The sequence below is a fragment of the Phocoena sinus genome, chromosome 1 (genome assembly GCF_008692025.1).
Source record: "Phocoena sinus isolate mPhoSin1 chromosome 1, mPhoSin1.pri, whole genome shotgun sequence".
Classification (NCBI taxonomy): domain Eukaryota; kingdom Metazoa; phylum Chordata; class Mammalia; order Artiodactyla; family Phocoenidae; genus Phocoena; species Phocoena sinus.
Genome location: NC_045763.1, coordinates 115,469,983 through 115,490,129, shown reverse-complemented (window position 1 = coordinate 115,490,129; position 20,147 = coordinate 115,469,983). Strand labels below are relative to the sequence as shown.

At 48.2% G+C, this 20,147-nt stretch overlaps 1 protein-coding gene across 6 annotated transcripts; it reads left to right on the top strand.

The window, feature by feature from the left end:
- Positions 1 to 3,529: 3,529 nt before the first annotated feature.
- Positions 3,530 to 19,410, top strand: LOC116760957 (SLAM family member 9-like). Of its 6 annotated transcripts, none has more exons than XM_032646590.1 (7): positions 3,530 to 3,623; positions 3,917 to 4,030; positions 7,997 to 8,295; positions 9,872 to 10,168; positions 12,674 to 12,808; positions 13,011 to 13,102; positions 13,360 to 19,194. In XM_032646590.1, exons 1-7 carry the CDS (start codon positions 3,592 to 3,594, stop codon positions 13,453 to 13,455), a joined length of 1,065 nt encoding a protein of 354 aa, XP_032502481.1. In that variant the 5' UTR covers positions 3,530 to 3,591; the 3' UTR covers positions 13,456 to 19,194. The 6 variants fall into 6 exon arrangements, 3 of the variants coding, with proteins under 3 accessions (XP_032502481.1, XP_032502472.1, XP_032502450.1); XR_004351892.1 differs by lacking the exon at positions 3,530 to 3,623 and adding an exon at positions 19,307 to 19,410 and having other exon boundaries at positions 3,913 to 4,030; positions 7,915 to 8,295; positions 13,360 to 15,211; XR_004351896.1 differs by lacking the exon at positions 3,530 to 3,623 and adding an exon at positions 19,303 to 19,383 and having other exon boundaries at positions 3,913 to 4,030; positions 7,915 to 8,295; positions 13,360 to 13,746.
- Positions 19,411 to 20,147: the final 737 nt, after the last annotated feature.

Here is a 20,147-nt window from a genome sequence, read left to right as displayed (position 1 = left end):
TCTCAGGGACTGTGAGTGGGGATCTGCAGAGCCCACTCACCTCCCTATGGGGTAGACTAATGTGGTCTGAATGCCTGGGGTGGGTAGAAGGATGTGCTGTGTTGTGGTCTGTCCTCCCCCGCTGGACAGAAGAGAGATGTTGACAACCAGTCCAGCCAAGAATCTCTAGGGAAATCTAGTGATAAAGGAGCCCAGCAGAAAGAAGCCGAAAGATGTGGCTGGGGTGAGAGTCACGGACAAACAGGAGCCCTCTCAGGAGCTGGGAACAAGCTCAGGGTGAGAGCAGTCTCTCCACTGGGGTGGCGGCGGGGGCCTTCTCCAGGTTTAAAAGGTAATGTCATTGGTGTGACAGATGGGATGGATGTTAAGACTAAGATGAAAAGACCCTGTGAAAGCTGGACTGTGAGACTACCTAGGAGGACACTTCACTGCCCTGGGAAGGAGCTCAGGTCCACCAGCCTGCAGCTCACAGACAGTGAGGGTCCCCGGGCCCTGTTGAGAGACCAGCTGAGGTTTCTCAGGCCAGCAGCCTTTGCAGGTCTGGCTGGGCTGGAGGCACAGACCGTTTGTGATGTACTGAGTGCAAAAGGAGGAGCTGGGGTTGAACAAAGGCCACCTTGATCACAGAGGCTGCTGAGATGCAGCCACAGACCTTAGTTTTCCTGCCTGGAATGGTGCTAGGGAGGAAAGAGGCTGCCCTGGGACAGGCCTGGCCTCCCCCTTTCATGTGGCTTCTCAAGGTCTGAAACCATCTTGTGTGGGAGATTCAATGCACTGAGAGGGACTTGGATCTGGAAAGACCATTGGTATGAAAGGACAGGGACCTGGTCCCAGGCCAGGCTCTACTACATATTAGGTTTATTCATTAACCTCTTTGGATCCTCAGTTTCTACATCTGTAAAATGGGAAGATAATTGTAATAATATCTATCTGTCTCTCATAGATGAAAATGCTTTGTCGATTTGAAAGAGGTAGACAGGCTGGGGGTGTTGATGATGATTTACGTTTCCAGCTGCACAAGGTGGCTGAGATGCTGCCTTAAGAGATTTCCAAAACGTCCCTGGTGGGGTCTCCCTGGTGGCGCAGTGGTTGAGAGTCCGCCTGCCGATGGAGGGGACACGAGTTCGTGACCCGGTCCGGGAAGATCTCACATGCCGCGGAGCGGCTGGGCCCGTGAGCCATGGCCGCTGAGCCTGCGCGTCCAGAGCCTGTGCTCTGCAACGGGAGAGGCCACAACAGTGAGAGGCCCACGTACTGCAAAAAAAAAAAAAAAAAAAAACAAACAAGAAAAACCAAAATGTCCCTGGTGTTCTGCCAGCGTGGAATGTTTACTGTCTGTCTCTCTTCCAGTGTCCCTGGCCTGTAGCTGCATTGCTGTTTCCCTCTCTCTAGGCTACTCCTCCCTCCCCAAATCCTGAGCAGATGGTTTACAGACCCAAACAATGAGATATCATCTCACACCAGTCAGAATGGCCATCATCAAAAAATCTACAAACAATAAATGCTGGAGAGGGTGTGGAGAAAAGGGAACACTCTTGCACTGCTGGTGGGAATGTGAATTGGTTCAGCCACTATGGAGAACAGTATGGAGGTTCCTTAAAATACTACAAATAGAACTACCATATGACCCAGCAATCCCACTACTGGGCATATACCCTGAGAAAACCATAGTTCAAGAAGAGTCATGTACCACAATGTTCATTGCAGCTCTATTTACAATAGCCCAGAGATGGAAACAACCTAAGTGTCCATCATCGGATAAATGGATAAAGAAGATGTGGCACATATATACAATGGAATATTACTCAGCCATAAAAAGAAACGAAATTGAGCTATTTGTAATGAGATGGATAGACCTAGAGTCTGTCATACAGAGTGAAATAAGTCAGAAAGAGAAAGACAAATACCATATGCTAACACATATATATGGAATTTAAGGGAAAAAATGTCATGAAGAACCTAGGGGTAAGACAGGAATAAAGACACAGACCTACTAGAGAATGGACTTGAGGATATGGGGCGGGGGAAGGGTAAGCTGTGACAAAGTGAGAGAGAGGCATTGACATATATACACTACCAAACATAAGGTAGATAGCTGCATAGCACAGGGAGATCAACTCGGTGCTTTGTGACCGCCTGGAGGGTTGGGATAGGGAGGGTGGGAGGGAGGGAGAGGCAAGAGGGAAGAGATATGGGAACATATGTATATGTATAACTGATTCACTTTGTTATAAAGCAGAAACTAACACACCATTGTAAAGCAATTATACTCTAATAAAGTTGTAAAAAATAAATAAATAAATAAAATGTAACAGCATAGCCAAAAAAAAGAAAACCAAAACGTCCCTGGTGTTCTGCCAGCATGGAATTTTTATTGTCTGTCTTCCAGTGTCCCTGGCCTGTAGCTGCATTGCTGTTTCCCTCTCTCTAGGATCCTCCTCCCTCCCCAAATCCTGAGCAGATGGTTTACAGACCCAAACACAAGAGGACTAACAAGAGGACTTATAGGACATGGGAGAGCGAAAATATGAAACTTGCTCCCCATCACTCTGAGAGTGACCAGTGGGTGAGTTGCCTGGATTTTGAGCCCAGACAAGAAGTTTCTGACCACAGGACTCATTACCTTTTGCAGTAATTTCCCCATTACTAGAGGAGGTTGGAGGGAATAAGCCAGCGTTGGATATTCTCTTGTCTGGGATTCAGCAGAGCAATTTAAGGAGCACAGAATGGACTCAGGTGACTTGCTTAAGGCCACACAGTGGGATGGAACAGTGGCTGTGTTGTTGGGGCTTTTTTTCTAGAGTTTGTTGTCGAGAGCCCAGACCCTATGCTTGATTCACTGTATGACCTTTTGCAGATTACACTGCCTCGCTTGGTCTCAGTTTTCACATCCATAAAATGGGTTTAATATACAGTGCCATAACTATGTTGAGTGCATGGTCATGGGGCCAGTCCTGCATGGGGCTCCTCAGCCTTGGGGCAGCGGAGGGGGAAGTCTCAGTGGGGATGAGAAGGAGGCACTGCCCAGGAGTTAGGTACATGGTGCTGGTCCCCTACGGTGTGGGCCCAAGAGTTCTCCGATGCTGTGGGGTATTCAGTCTGGCGAGAAGAGGCCAGAGCCTGAGCCTCAGTAGGTGGGAGTGGGTCTGAGGCAGCTGAGGCTGTGGCCAGGAGGGGTGTGTAGATATCTATCCCTGCCCCTCTGTGATAGCAGGAGCAGGCCTGGCAGAGGCTTAAAGGGAAATGGTAGGAAGGAGGCAGACAAGAGCCTATCAGATACCGTGGGGTCTGGCTTTGCCCTGTGTGTAGGGAGAATAAGTAACACTAGGGGCAGCTGGAAAGCCAGAAGGGTGCAAGCAGTAAATGCCAATATTTGCATTTGTGATATGGGGAGCTGACACTTCCCCCAAAGAGCTTTGTTCTTACTTAAGAGCTTTGCTTCTTACTTAAGCAACTGACATTTGAAGTTTATGGAAAACCAAACTCATTAAACAGTGTAAAGACAGAGGAGACAGCACCCAAGGCAGCAGAGGCCCAGCCTACCCTGGCTGAAACAGCGTGACTTCTGTGTTCAACCATAGGCTGACGCTGATGAGCGGCTCAGCCGAACCCCAGGGAAACAGGTAAGGGAGTTATAGTGAGTGCTAGTGTGGGGAGTGTGAGATGAACAAGCTGGTGTGAGCACAGGGATGGGGCGTCTCCAGTAGTGGAGTTGTTTATGCATTTATTCTGCACTTGTTTATTGAGGTCCTACTGTAAGTGCTGGGGATAGTAATAGGAAACATCTGAGTGGCTTACTACAGGCTGGTGGGCTGTCAACCCAGAGCATAATCATGCGAGCCCCGCCCTAGGGGTGGGGAAGAGCCTAAGTGTCCCTCTGAGTGACGCTTCCCTTCTCTCCTGCTCCTCCTCCTAGACCTTTCTTCCACAGCTGCACAGGCGGGCAGGCAGCCTGTGATGGGGCCCTGCTCAGAAGACCCCCATCTCTGCTGGGCCTCCCGGCTCCTGGGATTCACCAGCCTACTCCTCAGTGAGTGGCCCGGGCTGCTGGGAGGGAGGGCCTTTGTGGGGAGCAGGGAGGCAATGTCCCCTGTCCACGTCTAAAGTCTTTGGTGAACAAAAAGACAAAACAGCTCTGTAATTATTTAGCAAATACAGTGCATTTGGTTTAGAGCCCTGGGGTGAACAGAAAAACAAAATGGCCTTTTGGTTGTGGTGAGCCTGGGACCCCTGTGCTCAGGCAGCCTTGGCTGCATTAAGGGAAACATTTCCAGGGAGGTGAGGCTGCTTCTATGCAATAAGAGAGGCTGGGAGAGCATGGAGCTGCCTGGGAAGAGGGAGGCAGACAAAGAAACCCGCTCCTTGGCGTGGAAGGGCTGGGGAATGAAGCTCCCCTGGTCCGGACTCAGAGGGGAACTGGCAGCCTGTACAGTTGTCCTGTGGGGGAGGGGGCCAACCAGAACCCTGTGTGTGAGATGGAGGAAGCAACTCTAGTCTGGGTTTCTTGAGCAAAGATGAAAGATGTTGAATACAGTGAAATTCTACTTTGATAAAAGGAACAGCAGCCTCTAAAATGTAAGGTTTTCTGTATACCCACCCGTAGAAAGAATATGGAGAAACTACAGAAGGAACAGTAGACTGGTAATGCGGGCTCCAGAAGGGAGTGAACTTCGGGAGAAGAGAAATGGAAGTAGAAACAATAGGGAGTTAAGTGAAAATGAACTGAAGACTGGACAACACCGTAATCACATACAGGACTTCCTGGGAGATTATATGATTATGTATAAGGAAATTAAGTAAAAGCTAACGAGGAAATACTAATACCCAGTGAATTATGAATTCTGGAGAAAGTTGGAAAGCTTTTATCGTTTTAATTTTTTGTTTTAGTAACCCAGTCACTAAATAAACTTGCAGGAGTTATATGAAATTTAATGAATTAGAGAACTTTTATAAACAGATGTCTTGAAATAAGAATGAGCTTTGTAAAACATGACCTCTTTTTTAACAAGTTAAATTTATGTCTACAGTAAAATGTAGGCCTTCTCTTCAATTTTACATAACTGGAAAATATGTTCTGTTATTTAGAGTTTTCTCCGTAGGCTCTGGGGTTGGAAGATTACATGAGAGAGAGAGAGGAGGGAAATGGACAAAATATTAAGTTGATTTGCAAGTGTTAAATTTTATATTATTTACATAAACTTTTACTCTGTCTTGTTTGTAACCACACCCCCCGGCTTTATTTTCTTCTTCAGGATTAGATCTTTTGTAGATCACAGCTCTTGCTGCCTTCCTTCTCTTTCTACGTCTTCTTCCATCTTCCTCGCAGCTGGGCTCACCATTCCCTTCTGGGTGGGTCCTCCCTGCAGCCTGAAGGCTGAGCCTCTTCTCTCCCTGGTTCCCTCCTTTCCAGCAAGTGGGGAGTCTGGTTAGGCTGCTGTCTAACCCTCTCAGCCGGCCAGAAGTCCTTGCCTTGCCAAACCCCTCTAAGTACTTGCTTCCCCTTTCCTAGGAGAGGAAAGTTGGAGGATGAGCCTCCAGGAACTGCTCTGATCCTGGTGATGAGAGAGCAGTGCTGGCAGGGGAGCTCCTGGGGAGGACAGGGACAGGGTTGGGGAGGTGATGAGCGGCTCCTGCAGTGGAGAAGCACTGGGCTGGGAGACAAGAGCCCTGGCTCCAGGCGTGGCTCCGCCCTGTGTGACCCAGGACAAGTTCACCCCCTGGGGCGCCTCCTTCTCTGTGACAGGAGGGGCCTGGAGAGATTCCCCTTAAGACCTGACCTGGAGGAGATGCCTGGTTAAGTGACTTAGTGATTAAATAAATACAAAGAAATATCTGAAATACTTGTGCATATGAAGGCTGGCACGAGCTATTCTCTGCTTCCATTGAGAGCCAGGAATGGGAATAAGTACAGCAGGAGGGAGGCAGGCCTGAAATAATGAGGATTTATTGAATTGGAGAGAGGATTGGGACCTTGGAAACCAGAGGCCAACCCAGGCAGATGGATCCTGACCTGGTGGAAGAAGCAGATTGATCATCTTTTCAGGATAAGACACTTTCCCTGGTCCTGTTCTGTCCTACCTTGGTCCCCAGGAAGGAAAGGGGGTATCGGGTCCCTGCGGTCTGTGTCTGAAGCGGGCGGGTGGGCTCTGGAGGAGGTGGCCCTGAGGCGAATGTGCCCACTGGTCACAGTTCTGCAGGAAAATGACCAAGGAAGGCCTAATGCGGCCTCTTGGGGCCCGGCTAGGGAAGTGCTGTCTTGGTGGCAGGGACAGCAGAGCTCACTAAATGATCATGCTTCCCCTCATGTTCTAGTCCCTGGCAGTTAGCCAGAGCCTTGTGACAAATGCTGGCCACAAAGCAAGAGCAGAGGTCATGCTTCTTCTGGACAGATGCAGTGAAACCCCCTGTGTGATTCTCCTGTCTCCCCTCCCTGCTGCGGGGCTGGGAGCCTGTGAGGATGCTGTGGGTTCCACGGGTGCAGCCACAAGGAGGTGGAACCTCTGCCATGTGTGACAGGACACCCTCCTCACTCTTTCATGGAACCCGTGGTGGCGAATATAAACTCCCCTTGTTCTAAGACCCTGAGGTAGTGTAACTGTTTGTTATACAGCACAGCCTAGCCTGTCCTGCCTACTACACTGCCTAGAAGGAGCAGGAAAGAGAGCAGCCTTCATATCTCTGTTAGCTATCTACTGCCATGTAACCTGTCACCCCAAAACTTAGTACCTAAAACACCACCAGGCATAGTCTCACAGTTTCTGTGGGTCAAAACAGAGGAGCTGTTCAGCTGGGTCCTCTGGCTCAGGGTCTCCCAGACTGAAATCAAGGTCTTGGCTGGGGCTGCATCCGCTCAGGGTCAGCTGGGCAGGATGTGCTTCCAAGCCTACTCATGTGATTGCTGATGGGAGGCAGTTCCTGTGGCTGCTGGACTGAGGGTCCCTGTTCCTCCCTGGATGTTGGCCAGAGGCTCCCTCGGTTCTTTGTCACGTGGGCCTCTCCTTAGGACAGCTGACAACACGGCAGCTGGGTTTCTCAGAGCGAGCAAGAGAGGGAGTGAAGGAGAGAGAGAGCAAGAGGGAAGTCACAGTCTCCTATAACCTAGTATCACTGAGTGACATTCATCAAGTCTGCTGTGGTCCATCCCTTAGAAGCCAGTCACTAGGTGCAGCCCACACTCTAGGGGAGGGCATTACACAAGGATGTGAACGTGAGGAGACACTTAAGAAGCTCCTCCTACAGTTATGCATTTGGTTTGACAGAAACTCTGCTAGGTGCTTTTTTTTTTTTTTGATAAATTTATTTATTTTATTTTTGGCTGTGTTGGGTCTTCGTTGCTGCGCATGGGCTTTCTCTAGTTGCGGCGAGCGGGGGCTATTCTTCCTTGCGGTGCACGGGCTTCTCATTGCAGTGGCTTCTGTTGTTGCGGAGCACGGGCTCTAGGCGCGCGGGCTTCAGTAGTTGTGGCACACAGACTCAGTAGTTGTGGCTCACGGGCTCTAGAGCGCAGGCTCAGTAGTTGCGGCACACGGGCTTAGTTGCTCCGCGGCATGTGAGATCTTCCCGGACCAGGGCTCGAACCCATGTTCCCTGCATTGGCAGGCAGATTCTTAACAACTGCACCACCAGGGAAGCCCCTGCCAGGTGCTTTTGATCCATGATCTCATTCAGTTTATACTGTCATTATGAAGCAGGTGAGGAAACTGCAGGTTAGCAAGTTTACGTAACCTGTTTAAGGTTACAATTCACTAGAGCCAGGACTTAATTCTAGAATTGCTTCAGATTCATTTTACTAGGCTTCCTCCTAAGAATCAAGGGAGTATATTGGATGAATTTCATTTAAAAGATGGGTTTTGTGGTTTTCTCCTCTATTGTTACTGAAAAAAAAAAATACATTTCCTGTTTCCAATGCCCTAGGCGTCTGCTGCCCTGGGGTCAAGAGTTCTGGGACACATGGCTCTGGAGTTCAGGATTCTGGAGCCCATGTTCCTCTGCACAGGGTCCGAGGAGGTTCTGTATCGTTTAATGTGACCAGGAAGCAAGAAGCTCACCTGGAGGAGGTCACATGGGGCTTTGGCCCTGACTCAAACTACAGAGTCCTGCTGCGAGTCAGTGCTGCGGCAGCCGCTCCCACTTGGGTCAGCCTGCAGGACAAGTATCAGCAGAGGGTCCATGTGCCCAGCATCTTGTCCCTGAATATTGAGAACCTGACCTCTGAGGACAGTGGACTGTACCGGGCTCGAGCCAGCTTCACTGGAGGAATAGAACTTAACCAAGTTTTCCCCCTTACTGTCTATGGTAAGTGACAGCATCTGACCCCATCCCATGGCTTACCTCCTTCTTTTGTGCTACAAGTTTCACACAGGTCCCATTTTTCAAGATTCCTTCCAGACACCAGCCTTCAGATTCTATTTTCTCCTCTGCAATGAGGGTAAGTGGGTTTACTGCAAATGGTGAGCAGAGCTGAGATTCACAGCAGGGATAAACCACTTCAGTATTTTGGGAGAGGAGAATGGAAATTTGGGGAAATGATATTGCCGAAACAATTATTATACATTATAGGTCTAGATTTACTTAATTTGTGTATTGGTTGTCTACTGCTGCTAGAACAAATTGCTATAATTTAAATGCTTAATAAAACACAAATTTATGATCTCACCATGCTGTAGGTCAGAAGTCAAATACGGGTCTCACTGGGCCCATGTCGAGGTGCTGGCAGGGCTGTGTTCCTTTCTAGAGTTTCCAGGAGATTCATTTATTTGTCTTTTCTACCTTCTAGTGGTTGCTTACATTACCTGGCAATAGTGGGACCAATTCTTCTCACATTCTTATCCCTCTAACCTCCTTCCTCTTCTTCCTTCTTCCACGTTCAGGGACCCTTGTGATTACATTGGTCCCATCCAGGTAGTCAGAACAATCTCCTTATTTTAAAGTCCACTGATTAGTAACCTTAATTCTACCTGTTACCTTAATTCCATCTTGCCATGTAACCTAACATATTCACAAGTTCTGAGGATCGACATGGACGTATTTGGGGTCCATTATTCACCTACCACAATTCATAAACCCACGTAGTTAGTGCCTCCTCTCCTTTTACTCAGCACCAGCCCAAGGCCAGCCTCACTTGCAGACTCCACAAATCCAGCTCTAGAAGCCTCAGTAGACGTGGGAGAAAGGTTATACTGCAACACTTCCAAAGAACCTCACTTAGCCAACACTTTCTTTCCCTAAAGTCCCTGTCTGCATTGGAAAATACCTGCTGTGAGAGAGTGGCTGTTATAGCTTTAGGTCCCCATGTGATTTCTAAGACCAGGTTATCAATATGTCACCTCTCAAGTTCAGCGGCATATTCTAACCAGACTCAGACTCGTCATTCCTAGCTGCTACCACCGCATCTCCCGCAAATGTCTCCACTGTTGGGAGCACAGGGCCTTTCTCTGGGCTCCCAGTGCTGGCCAGATGTCCTCCTTCTCTACGGGCTATGCAAACCCAGGCATTATCTGAGCAGAAGAGGGCAAGTCCTGATCTGGGACTAGCCTTTCTGTCCCAGACTTCTTCCCCTTCCAGAGGAAACCCCATTTTCTTAGAAATAATGTGCCTTGGGTAGGTGGTATCCAGGTTTTATTTTCTTGTTGGAGATTTTGAAGGCTTGCTCAATCTAGTGAAATAACATAGGGCTTAACTCAGTGGCTCCCTTCTTTACTGTCACTTGCTATGTATTAAGTATTGAGCAAATTGTGTTTTACTTGTAAAATGCATTCACCATCATTAAAGGGAGGATGCCAGGGTTTCAATGAGATGATGGATGAGAATGTGCAGACCGTATTGTTCTCCACTCATGTGAGGCTCCATTCTTTTGTCCCTCTTACCCTAGAGCCGGTGCCCCTTCCCCAGATCCTGTCCAAGTTACTGTCCGTCACACCAGGCTGGTGCAATGTCACCCTGGAGTGCAGAGCCTCAGGGGCCACAGAGGACCTGAAGGTGACCTGGCAGAGCAAGGGCCTCCCCAGGGAGCTGGAGCAGAGCGTGACACTGGGACCAGCCCCCAACTCCTGGACCCTGCCTGTGAACCTGCCCCTGAGGCAGCCCAGTGCCAGCTTCACCTGTGTGGTCAGCAACCAGGTGGACCAGAAAACTGCCACCTTAGACCTTGGGGAAGTCTGTGTCCATGGTGAGTGTACCTGCCAGAGGGGAGGGGCATTCTTGGAGCTCAGCTGCACTGGGGTGAGGGCTCTGGGCTTTTCTCCCCACTATGTTATGAGCACCACTTTCCATCGGGTCACCCCATACAGGAGTCTGGGAGGTACAGAAAACTCATCTCTGCTTTTAAGTGTCACATCCATGCCCGCCTCTCCACCCCCTCTTTTTTCCCCTAAGAAACAAGGGATTTTTTGTGTTTTGGGGTTGTTGTTTTTTTTTGTGGTACGCGGGCCTCTCACTGTTGCGGCCTCTCCCGTTGCGGAGCACAGGCTCCGGACGCGCAGGCTCAGCAGCCATGGCTCACGGGCCCAGCCGCTCCGCAGCATGTGGGATCTTCCCGGACCAGGGCACGAACCCGTGTTCCCTGCATCAGCATGCGGATTCTCAACCACTGCGCCACCAGGGAAGCCCAGGGATTTGTTTTTGATGCAAATCTTGTCCACCCAGCTCCAGATGAGCAGCTCCCAGTCCCAGCTGATCCTGGAGGGAAAGCAGGGGTGGGATGGGGGAGGTGAGGAGAACTAGGGCTGCAGCCCGCAGAGGTGTTCCCTAGAGATGTATTTCCCTGAAGGCCCACACCTCCCCTGACCCATGCTCCCTGCTGCCTGTGCCTATCTGCCTGCCTGCTGGGCATCACTTTCCTTCCCATATGCTGTAGTGCAGTGTCAGAGCTGGTCCAGGGCAATAGCTTTCCAGTACTTCCCCCACCTCATCCATTATCCATAGTGCATTCACTGTAATCTTTTGAAAAGAAATTGGATTTTGAAATTGATCTGTGTCATCTGTAGGAGTATGACCCACTGGCTCCCTGTAGGATTCAGGGCTCAGATGTTCCTCTGCCCATGTTTCTTACATCATACACTTCGCACGGAATTGTTTGCTTGGAGCTCCTGAATGTGTTCTGCTGTTATAAGCTTCTGAGCCTCTGGAAATGCTGTTTCCTCTACCATCAGCCATCCCAAGTCAAGAGTCCTTCACTTCCGGGCTTCCCTGGTGGGGCAGTGGTTGAGAGTCCGCCTGCCGATGCAGGGGACATGGGTTCGTGCCCCGGTCTGGGAAGATCCCACATGCCGCGGAGCGGCTGGGCCCGTGAGCCATGGCCGCTGAGCCTGCGCGTCCGGAGCCTGTGCTCCGCAACGGGAGAGGCCACAACAGTGAGAGGCCCGCGTACCGCAAAAAAAAAAAAAAAAGAGTCCTTCATTTCCTTGCTTATTCCTGTTCAAGGATTTCCCTCAGGTCATAGGCATGCGACCAGCACAGTAACACAGGATCCTGTGGTTGGTTATAGTTCTGATATTAATAAAGTTTGAACAAGGGTGTCTCAATCTCATGTGGCATAGGGCCCTGCAGGTGCTATAACTGTCCTGCCCTCAAGCATCATCCCCTTTAAGGAGCAGTCCGTAGCCACCCCACACTAAATAGCAATGCTGTTTATGGGTTTGTCTCTGCTGTAGCCTGGAACACCTTGAGGGCAGAGGTCATGTCTTGTTCTCCTTTGAATTCATGTACCAAGCAAAGCTCCTGGCACTGCTCACAGTTCAGGATTTCACTGAATGAATGAATGACCCAGTATCCTGAGTGTAGTCTTGCCCCTCTCACCCATCCCCCATGAGCTGCTGGGAGGAACCGATGTGTCAGCATCACTTAAAATCCCACGTTACCCTCCCCTCAGCCCCATCCTGGAGTCTCAGATAAAGTTCAGTGCTCAGCATGACCCACAAAACCCTCTGGAGGGCTTCCCTGGTGGCGCAGTGGTTGGGAGTCCGCCTCCCGATGCAGGGGATGCGGGTTCGTGCCCCAGTCCGGGAAGATCCCACATGCCGCGGAGCGGCTGGGCCCGTGAGCCATGGCCGCTGAGCCTGCGCGTCTGGAGCCTGTGCTCCACAACGGGAGAGGCCACAACGGTGAGAGGCCCGCGTACCAAAAAAAAAAAAAAAAAAAAAAAAAAAAACCCTCTGGAAAGAGACTCTTCTCCCTCTGATCCTCCTCACCTGGCTCCTCCCTGCTGCAGTGGAATGATGGCAGCTCCCAGGGCTGGCGATTTGACAGTCATTTCTCAAATGTGGTGCCCCTCCTTCCTGGAATTCTGTACCCACGCTGAATATCTAGTTAACTCCTATTCCTCCCTCAAGACTCAGTTTACACATCACCTCCTCTGGGAGGCCCTCCCTGAAGACATGTGTACAAGGTGTAAACCTCTATTGCACTGCAGTCCCTCTGGCTGGCAGACTTTGGTATTTTCTCAGTCTTCCCTCCCTGGGTGACCCCATCTTGCTCATCGCAGTACCCCTGGCACCAAGCAGGAGCTCAGGACCTGGTTGAATGAATGAACCTGACATGCTCCACCCTCTTCAGCTTCTGAACCTGGATCCTTCAGAGCTCTCCACCTGCTCTCTCTCTATCTCCCCTTGGCAATGGGTATTTTAGGTTCTGTCTTGCCTTAACTTTCTTCATTCTCTCTGTGTGAGGGAAACAGATTCACAAGGACAGGTCAGCGCTGACCCCCTGCCAGGCATCCTAGGGGCTGTCGTGGCTGTGCTGTTGATCCTTGGAGGAGGACTGTACCTTTGGAAGACACGTGAGAAGAAGAAGAAAATGGAGACTGGAAGAGGCAGGTTGCACTTCTCCCTCCTGCCCTGATACCTCCCCTCCCCCACTGGACCCTTGGTTCCTTTCCTTCTGCATGTTGCTGCTCAAGGAATCTCTCTGCAGAGGGAATGGTGGGTGTGGCCTTGGCCTTGGGGTTCATAACAGTGGGGGAGCGTAAGGGTTTTCAAGGCCCAGGTTCAAGCTCCACTCTGTGTATGACTCAGGTACAGAATTGCAGGAGGACTACAGGGACAATGATAGTGGCATCCAGTACGCAGAGCTGAGCCAGCAGGAGTCTCGAAAGGGCACACGCAAGGTGAGAGCTGGGAGCTGTGCCCAGCCTGGGCTCTCCTGGGTCCGTCCTCACCTGGGTCTGGGCCTGTCAACCCAGTCATCTGCATTTCCTGGCCCCGCTGTCTCTTTAACTCTTTCCAGGTGGTCAGTGGTATTTACTGAGAAAATTTATAACTGGGGCCAGTGCAGTGCTGGGCGCTCACGTCAGCAGCATTGGTTCCATGTGGGTCCCTCTGGGGCCTCTCTCAGTTCTAGGAACTCTCTGTCTTGCATTCCTAGGGTATTGGTGAGCGACATTTAGAAGAAAAGGAGCCTGTTAATACTGTCTACAGTGAGGTCCATAAGCCAGAAAGTGAAGCCATGAAGATAATTTAATTGGAGGAGGTAGGAGAACTGGAACTCCTGGGACACCTCCACTCGGAGCTTGATCCTTGCAGACACCTGCATCTCTCAGCTCTGGTCTGACCGCTCTCCTCCTGAAGCTTCCCAAAGAGAACCTTCCTGCACGTGATAATTCCCACAGCCTCTGCTGTGTGGCTGGTATATGTCTTTCTGAGAACACAGCCCAGGCATGGGGACTACGTAGAAGATGTTGACCACGCCGCAGAGGAAGGGGTTAGGACTTGATGCTGGAAACTGAGTTGGGGGTCCGTGGAGGCAGCATGGGTAGGTGGGATCCCACAGAGGGCTGGCCTGAGGCTTCCTTTGCACCCTGTATAGGGCAAAAGGTTTGTGTCGAGCGGTGTGTTTGTGTGTGTGTCTGTGTGTATGTTGGGGGAGTATCCAGTGTATATTATACATTGGGCCGCAGCCCTTTTCTCCGACCACTAGTACTAACCTCAGCTTCAGCTCGTAGACCTCAAATCCACCTCTTGTGGAATGGGAAAAGGAATTTGTACTGTTTCTGGACCTTCTGAGACTTCTGTTTCTCAGAGAGGGACCCAAGTTGGGACTTGTGTTCTTAGGAAAGCAGCCTCAGCCCTTCCTTGTCTGGGGTAGGGGTACTTGGTCATTAGAATGGAAGTGCAGTATGTCTCTCCCACGTCCCCTTGACGAGGCTGCTATGAGGGGTGAGGGGTGAGGCTTGTAGGAAGGTCTGAGCCGACCCTCTCCTGCCTCTTCTACTGACCCTCAGCACCCCACAGCCCTGCTGGCCTCAGATCCTAGGTCAGCCTCCTCCTTGCTCACTCACAACCCTCGGCCTGAAATGATGGCTCCCTTTCCCTATCCCTTCCTCCCATCCCTGTGTGTTGGAATCCTACCATTCCAACCCAAAACCCCCTTCCAAGTCACATGTTCTACATGTTCCCATAGGTTTGAAAATAGTCTCTTCTTCCACATCTGTCCTTTTCAGACAACTTGGACATAATCAAGGCCCCTGCCGTAGGTTTGCTTTGGGTTGGTCATGAGTCTTCCCTGCTAGCCTCACCTGGGGCTCCCCCGGGAGGGCGTTGGGGCTTTAGGGGGCCGGTGCCAAGGAGACAAGCACCTCTCCCTGTGAAGTGTCTGAGCTACCCTTACTCCCAACTCCCACAGAGAGTTGGGAGCAGACAAGACCCAGAGCACAGAGGCTGCTGAAGGTCTTTCTGGTAGTGACTCCACAAGGAAGCAAAGAGGACATGATGAACTCCAATGACACTGCCTGGTTTTCCCCAACCCACATCCAGCTTCACGTTGCCTGAGGACCTAATGTAGCCTGCACTGTTTTGTTGGAAGCTTCTCCTCTCCCTGGGGGTCCTCACCTCCTCAAAGCCTCCGCCTCCTGCCTTGAGTCCCAGCTCTTGAATCAGAGATGGACTCACTCTGATACTATGATCTGTGGTTCTTTGTCTGCTGGCCTAGATTCCTGGGTCTCTTGGTTCCCCTCCCAGCTCAGCAAGCTCAGCTGCTTCACTTCTGACCTCAGAAAGCCAAGTTCTGAGCTAAAGGACTGAGCGTTATGCTAGGATCCTGCTAGATGGTACATGAATAAGAGAGGAGCAGAGTTTCCATAATAAGGCTCTTTCTAACCTCTTTCTGCTCAGGCTGAACAGAAGGCTGAGAAGGAAAAAGATGACATCTCTCACTGGCATCCCAGGTGACCGGTCATGGCTGGGCATCAGTGCCCATCAGTCCAGAAGCACTGTAAGAGGTGACCACCCATTGACCCCTCCCCCCCACCCAAAGCAGAAGAGAAAAAAATGAAAGAGGAAGGGAACTTGACTTTCCAAGCCTATCATGAACCGGGTTTTGTCCCAGGCATTTTATAAATATCATTTCTTCTTATTCTTATAAGAACTCTCTAGGGTAGGTATTACTTATCCCCATTTTGCAGGACAAGTAAACGATGTCCCAAAATAGTTGGTGGCAGAGCAAAGCCTTAAATCCAACACTGGACAATTCCAGCATTCATATCTTATCCTTTGCCACATGGTCACTGAAGACCTCATAATCCTGGATTATTCAGAGGAGAATATCCTCCATTTGTTCCTCTTCCAAGGATCCCGGTCTTCTGACTCAGGTGCCCCAACTTGAAATGAGTTCATCCTGATGATGGATGGAGCAGTTGGTGGTTGAAAGAGGAATCGTCCCTTAAGTGGACAGTGGGGTAGGAGATATGGGTGGGAGACATGGAACGAGAGACCCTGCCCTCTGGCTCAGATGAGACATTCAAAGCAGAGATGCTTTGGGGCTTCCCTGGTGGCGCAGTGGTTGAGAGTCCGCCTGCCGATGCAGGGGACACAGGTTTGTGCCCCGGTCCAGAAGGATCCCACATGCCGCAGAGCAGCTGGGTCCGTGAGCCATGGCCGCTGAGCCTGCGCGTCCAGAACCTGTGCTCCACAACGGGAGAGGCCACAGCAGTGAGAGGCCGCGTACCGCAAAAAAAAAAAAAAAAAAAACAGAGATGCTTCTTCCTCTTGGGTCTTGTGGGAGTTACTTCCTCTCATTCAATGTGTATTGTGGATTTCAGCATCACTATTCTCAAGCCAACGTCCTTTTCCATTGTTATTCATAACTTCATTCAACAATTATGTGAGGCAGATATCCTCAATGTACAAATGGAAAATTAAAATCCAGAGATGTTAAGTACCCTACAGAAGTTCTCCCAAGTGTAAGTGATGTAGTCATATCAGGGGATAATAATTTCACACACTGTGATTCCTTTCTCTCTATCATCCCAGACATCCAGCAAGTTACCGTCTTCCATTGGGTTATCCTTCATAAAGCTTCTTGTACTCCATTCTCCTCTTATTCTTTCATTCCCATCTTACACCTGCAGCGGCACCATTTTTACATTTCCGCCAGCAATGTGTGAGAATTTCTCCACATCATCTCCAACTCTTGTTATTTTTTGATTGTTGCCATCCTAGTGCTGGTGAAGTGGTATCTCATTGTGGTTATGAATTGCATGTCTCAAATGATTCATGATGAACATGTTTTCATGAGCGTATTGACAATTTGTATACTTTATTTGAAGAAATTTCTTTCTCTCTTGAATTGTCTCTTGTCATCCATTGCCCCTACCTCTTTGTTGAGTCTGCTTTTGTCCAGTCACCAGGGAACTTCGTGTTGTTAAATCCAGTGGTCAATTCTCAATCCTCATTTCCCATAACTTCTCAGCCGCAGTGGACCTATATTTTCTGGAAACACTGTTTTCGCTTTGTATTCACTATTCACATTATTTTCCTCCTACTGGGTGGTTGCTCCTTAATTTCCTTTATCAGTATCTTTCCGATATCTCCAACTTCTAAATTTTGGAATAACCCAGGGTTCATACCCAGACCATCCAGACCACGTCTCTTCACTGTCTACACTCATTTCTTTTTGATGTTATGGCCATGCAGTAATCCCATGACTACATGACCTTATGTGGCAAAAGGGACTTAAAGATATGATCCCTCCCCTGGACTCCACATTGTAAATATCCAACTGTTTACTTGACATCTCCACTTGCGTGTATAGCAAGCATCTCCATCTTGACATATCTAAATTCAAACTCCCCAAACATGCTTCCTATACAATTTCTGATCCCTCCAAATGTCACCTCAATCCTTCCATTTCTTCTGGCCACAAAACCTTGGTGTCATCCTTGACTTCATTATTTTTCTCACACCCCACCCTCTATCTCTATTGGAAAATACTGATATCTTTTCATTCTATATATATTCAAATACTTATTTTCATATACCTATATGAAAAAATTATACTTATAATAAAATACTTCTCACCACCTCCCTAGTCCAATAGGGTCATCATTTCTCACCTGGATTACTGCAGTAGCCTCCGAGTCTCCTACTTTTGTCTTTAATCCTTTAATGTCTATTTTCATAATATCACCCAGACTTATCTTTTCAGAACCTAAGTTGCGTCACATTACCCGTTAGCTCAGAACTACCCCGTGGGCCCACTTTATCTGGAAGGCCCTGTATCAGCTGACCTCATCTCCCATGCTCCCCTCCTTCCTAACCCCTCTAGGACAATGGGCTCCTTGCCTTCCTTCGATACTATATGCATGCTCCTTCCTCAAGGCCTTTGCTCTCTAGAATTCTCTCCCTCTAGATATCCACACGTCTCGTCCCCTCACCTCCTTCAGGTCTCTGTACAGATGTTAACTCTGACCCACCCTGACCTCCCTATATAAAACCACAAACACTTCCCGGTGCTCTCCTCTCTCCTCCATGGTCTATTTTTCTCCATAGTACTTTCACAAGGCTGTGTGACAGGGTACATTTATTCTGGGCTGTAGTTTAAAGACAGGTGGGTACTGAGGCCTCAAAGTATAAACTGCAGTCCTATTATGCAAATACCATTATTATTCCCAGGAAACCGCAACACTGATAAATTAATGAACTTACTCAAGGTCACATAACTGATAGGTAGCAGAGCTGGAATTGAAATCTTGGAGTTGGAGTCGAAAGCTCTTGACCACTGTATACCAATTAAATAAAGCATACTCTCTCCACATGAGGGAATACTATTTATGTAATAAGGAGAATAAGTTACAAATTACATCGTTATATATTTGAATGGAAAGTTGCCCATGAAATATTAAATGAGTTATGGAACATGCATAGTGTTATCCTATATTGTAAATATATAAAAATATGTTTATGTGGGCATAAAATCGTCTAAAAGCTGGTAGGTTAAGAAGTTAACAATGGTTATCTTCTGCGGTCTCTTTTTCTGTATCATCAGTTTCTTTATAACACTAATCAAAAAAGTTACCTATTAAAAATTTTTAGCAGGACAGTGACATGATCAGAGCTGTGCTTCAGATAGATAAAGCCACATATACACCAACAGGAAGTTTATCATCTAAACCAGTTAACGTACTTATGCTGATTTTCACTTTCTTTTGTATTGATTGATGCCTTCAGGATCTTTATTGAAATAACCCCAAATATGTGTAGATATGTCTATATAGTACAGGCAAAGTGGTCTGATTGATCCAAATGGACACTCCCCGTGAATTGCTTTCAATCTGGGCTGTTCATTAGATCAACTGGAGAGCTTTCGGGAACAGATACTTGGACTCTATCCTGCAACTGGGCACCATCTATATCTTTTAAAAACTCAATAGATGATTCTGATTCATGATCAGGCTTGAGAACTGAAACCTTGGGCCTACATGAACTCTTCATAAAATCCAAATGGGAATGTACATGGCAAAGAAAGGCTGTGAGTTTGTCTTCCAGGATGTTTCTCAGCGTGTGCTAGTATGTTATGTAGTCCAGTAAATGTTGGTTGAGTGAAGGAATGAGTGAACGACAAAGCCCTACAGTTTGGCATTACAGTTGACTCTTGAACAACGTAGGGGGCTCCCACCCCCTGAGCAGTCAAAAATTCACATATAACTTTACAATCAGCCCCCTGTATTCATAGTTCCACATCCACGGGTTCAAACATCCATGGATCATACAGTACTGTTGTACACGTCTATTGAAGAAAATCAGCATATATGTGGACCTGCGCAGTTCAAACTCATCTGGTTCAAGGGTCAACTGTACTTTGATGTGTTCACCATGTGTTCAGAGTCTGACATGTAGATTCTTAGCCAAAACCCAGAATCTCCATTTCATCCATTGCCCTTTTGCCTTGGGGATGCAAAATCTTGATAATAAATGTTAAAAGACACTGGTAAACAAAACCAGCATGCTTATTTATTAATTTACAGTGAGAAGTATACTTGCTAACGGGGCTAGATATCCCTGTTAGCTTGACCAGGGCATCCTCTTCCCAAAGATAGGCCACATTGGAAGCCGAGTTACCACTGGACTACATGGGAAGCCCTGAGTCAGGGCAGGTAAGCAGATGCTGCCAGAATGGATCCCAGTGGCCTTCTCATCTGAGCTCTCCATCTCTGTGGTAGGACTTACCTGCCCAGGGCATGGGATTCTCCTGCCAGCCTGTTGGAGCACTTCATTTGCCTCTGTCACTCATCTCCCTTTACACCCCATTTCTTATTAACCATCCTTCTGATTGACATTCTTTCTTTGGTCACGTGCATATGTGAGATTAAGACTTGCCTTGATCTCAACTGGAATTACTATATCTCTCCCGTGATCCAGATATATAGTGTTTTATTTAATCTCCAAAAGTAAAAAAAAAAATCCCTCCAAAACATCTACCCTTATTTCTGTCATTTCCAAATTGTAGTAGAGGGTGTGGAGGGTGAAGACACTCCCTCAATACACCACCTGCCACCAGGTGAGCCACCAAATAGCTTTTGCAAATAGACTGAAAGAGAAAAGCTATAAACTGGTTACTGGAATTCTGTGGCTCTCAGGGCTGGAAACATCACCTAATTTATCACTTACCCTTTCAGCAAGATCCTCTCATATTTAAAACAACCAAACAACAATAATAAGAAAAACGCTTAAGAGAATATAGTGCATAATTAATGTCTATTCAATTTAAAATCTTTATTAAATGGACAATTTCTAGAAAAATATGATTTGATAAAATTGATCTACATGTGTGTATAAACTTTAAAAAATGAACATAGAAAATATTATAAAACGTACATAAGTGTTTTCTCCTTTGATGACTTAAGAGGCAAAGCCTATTCACAAAGCCTAATGTGAATT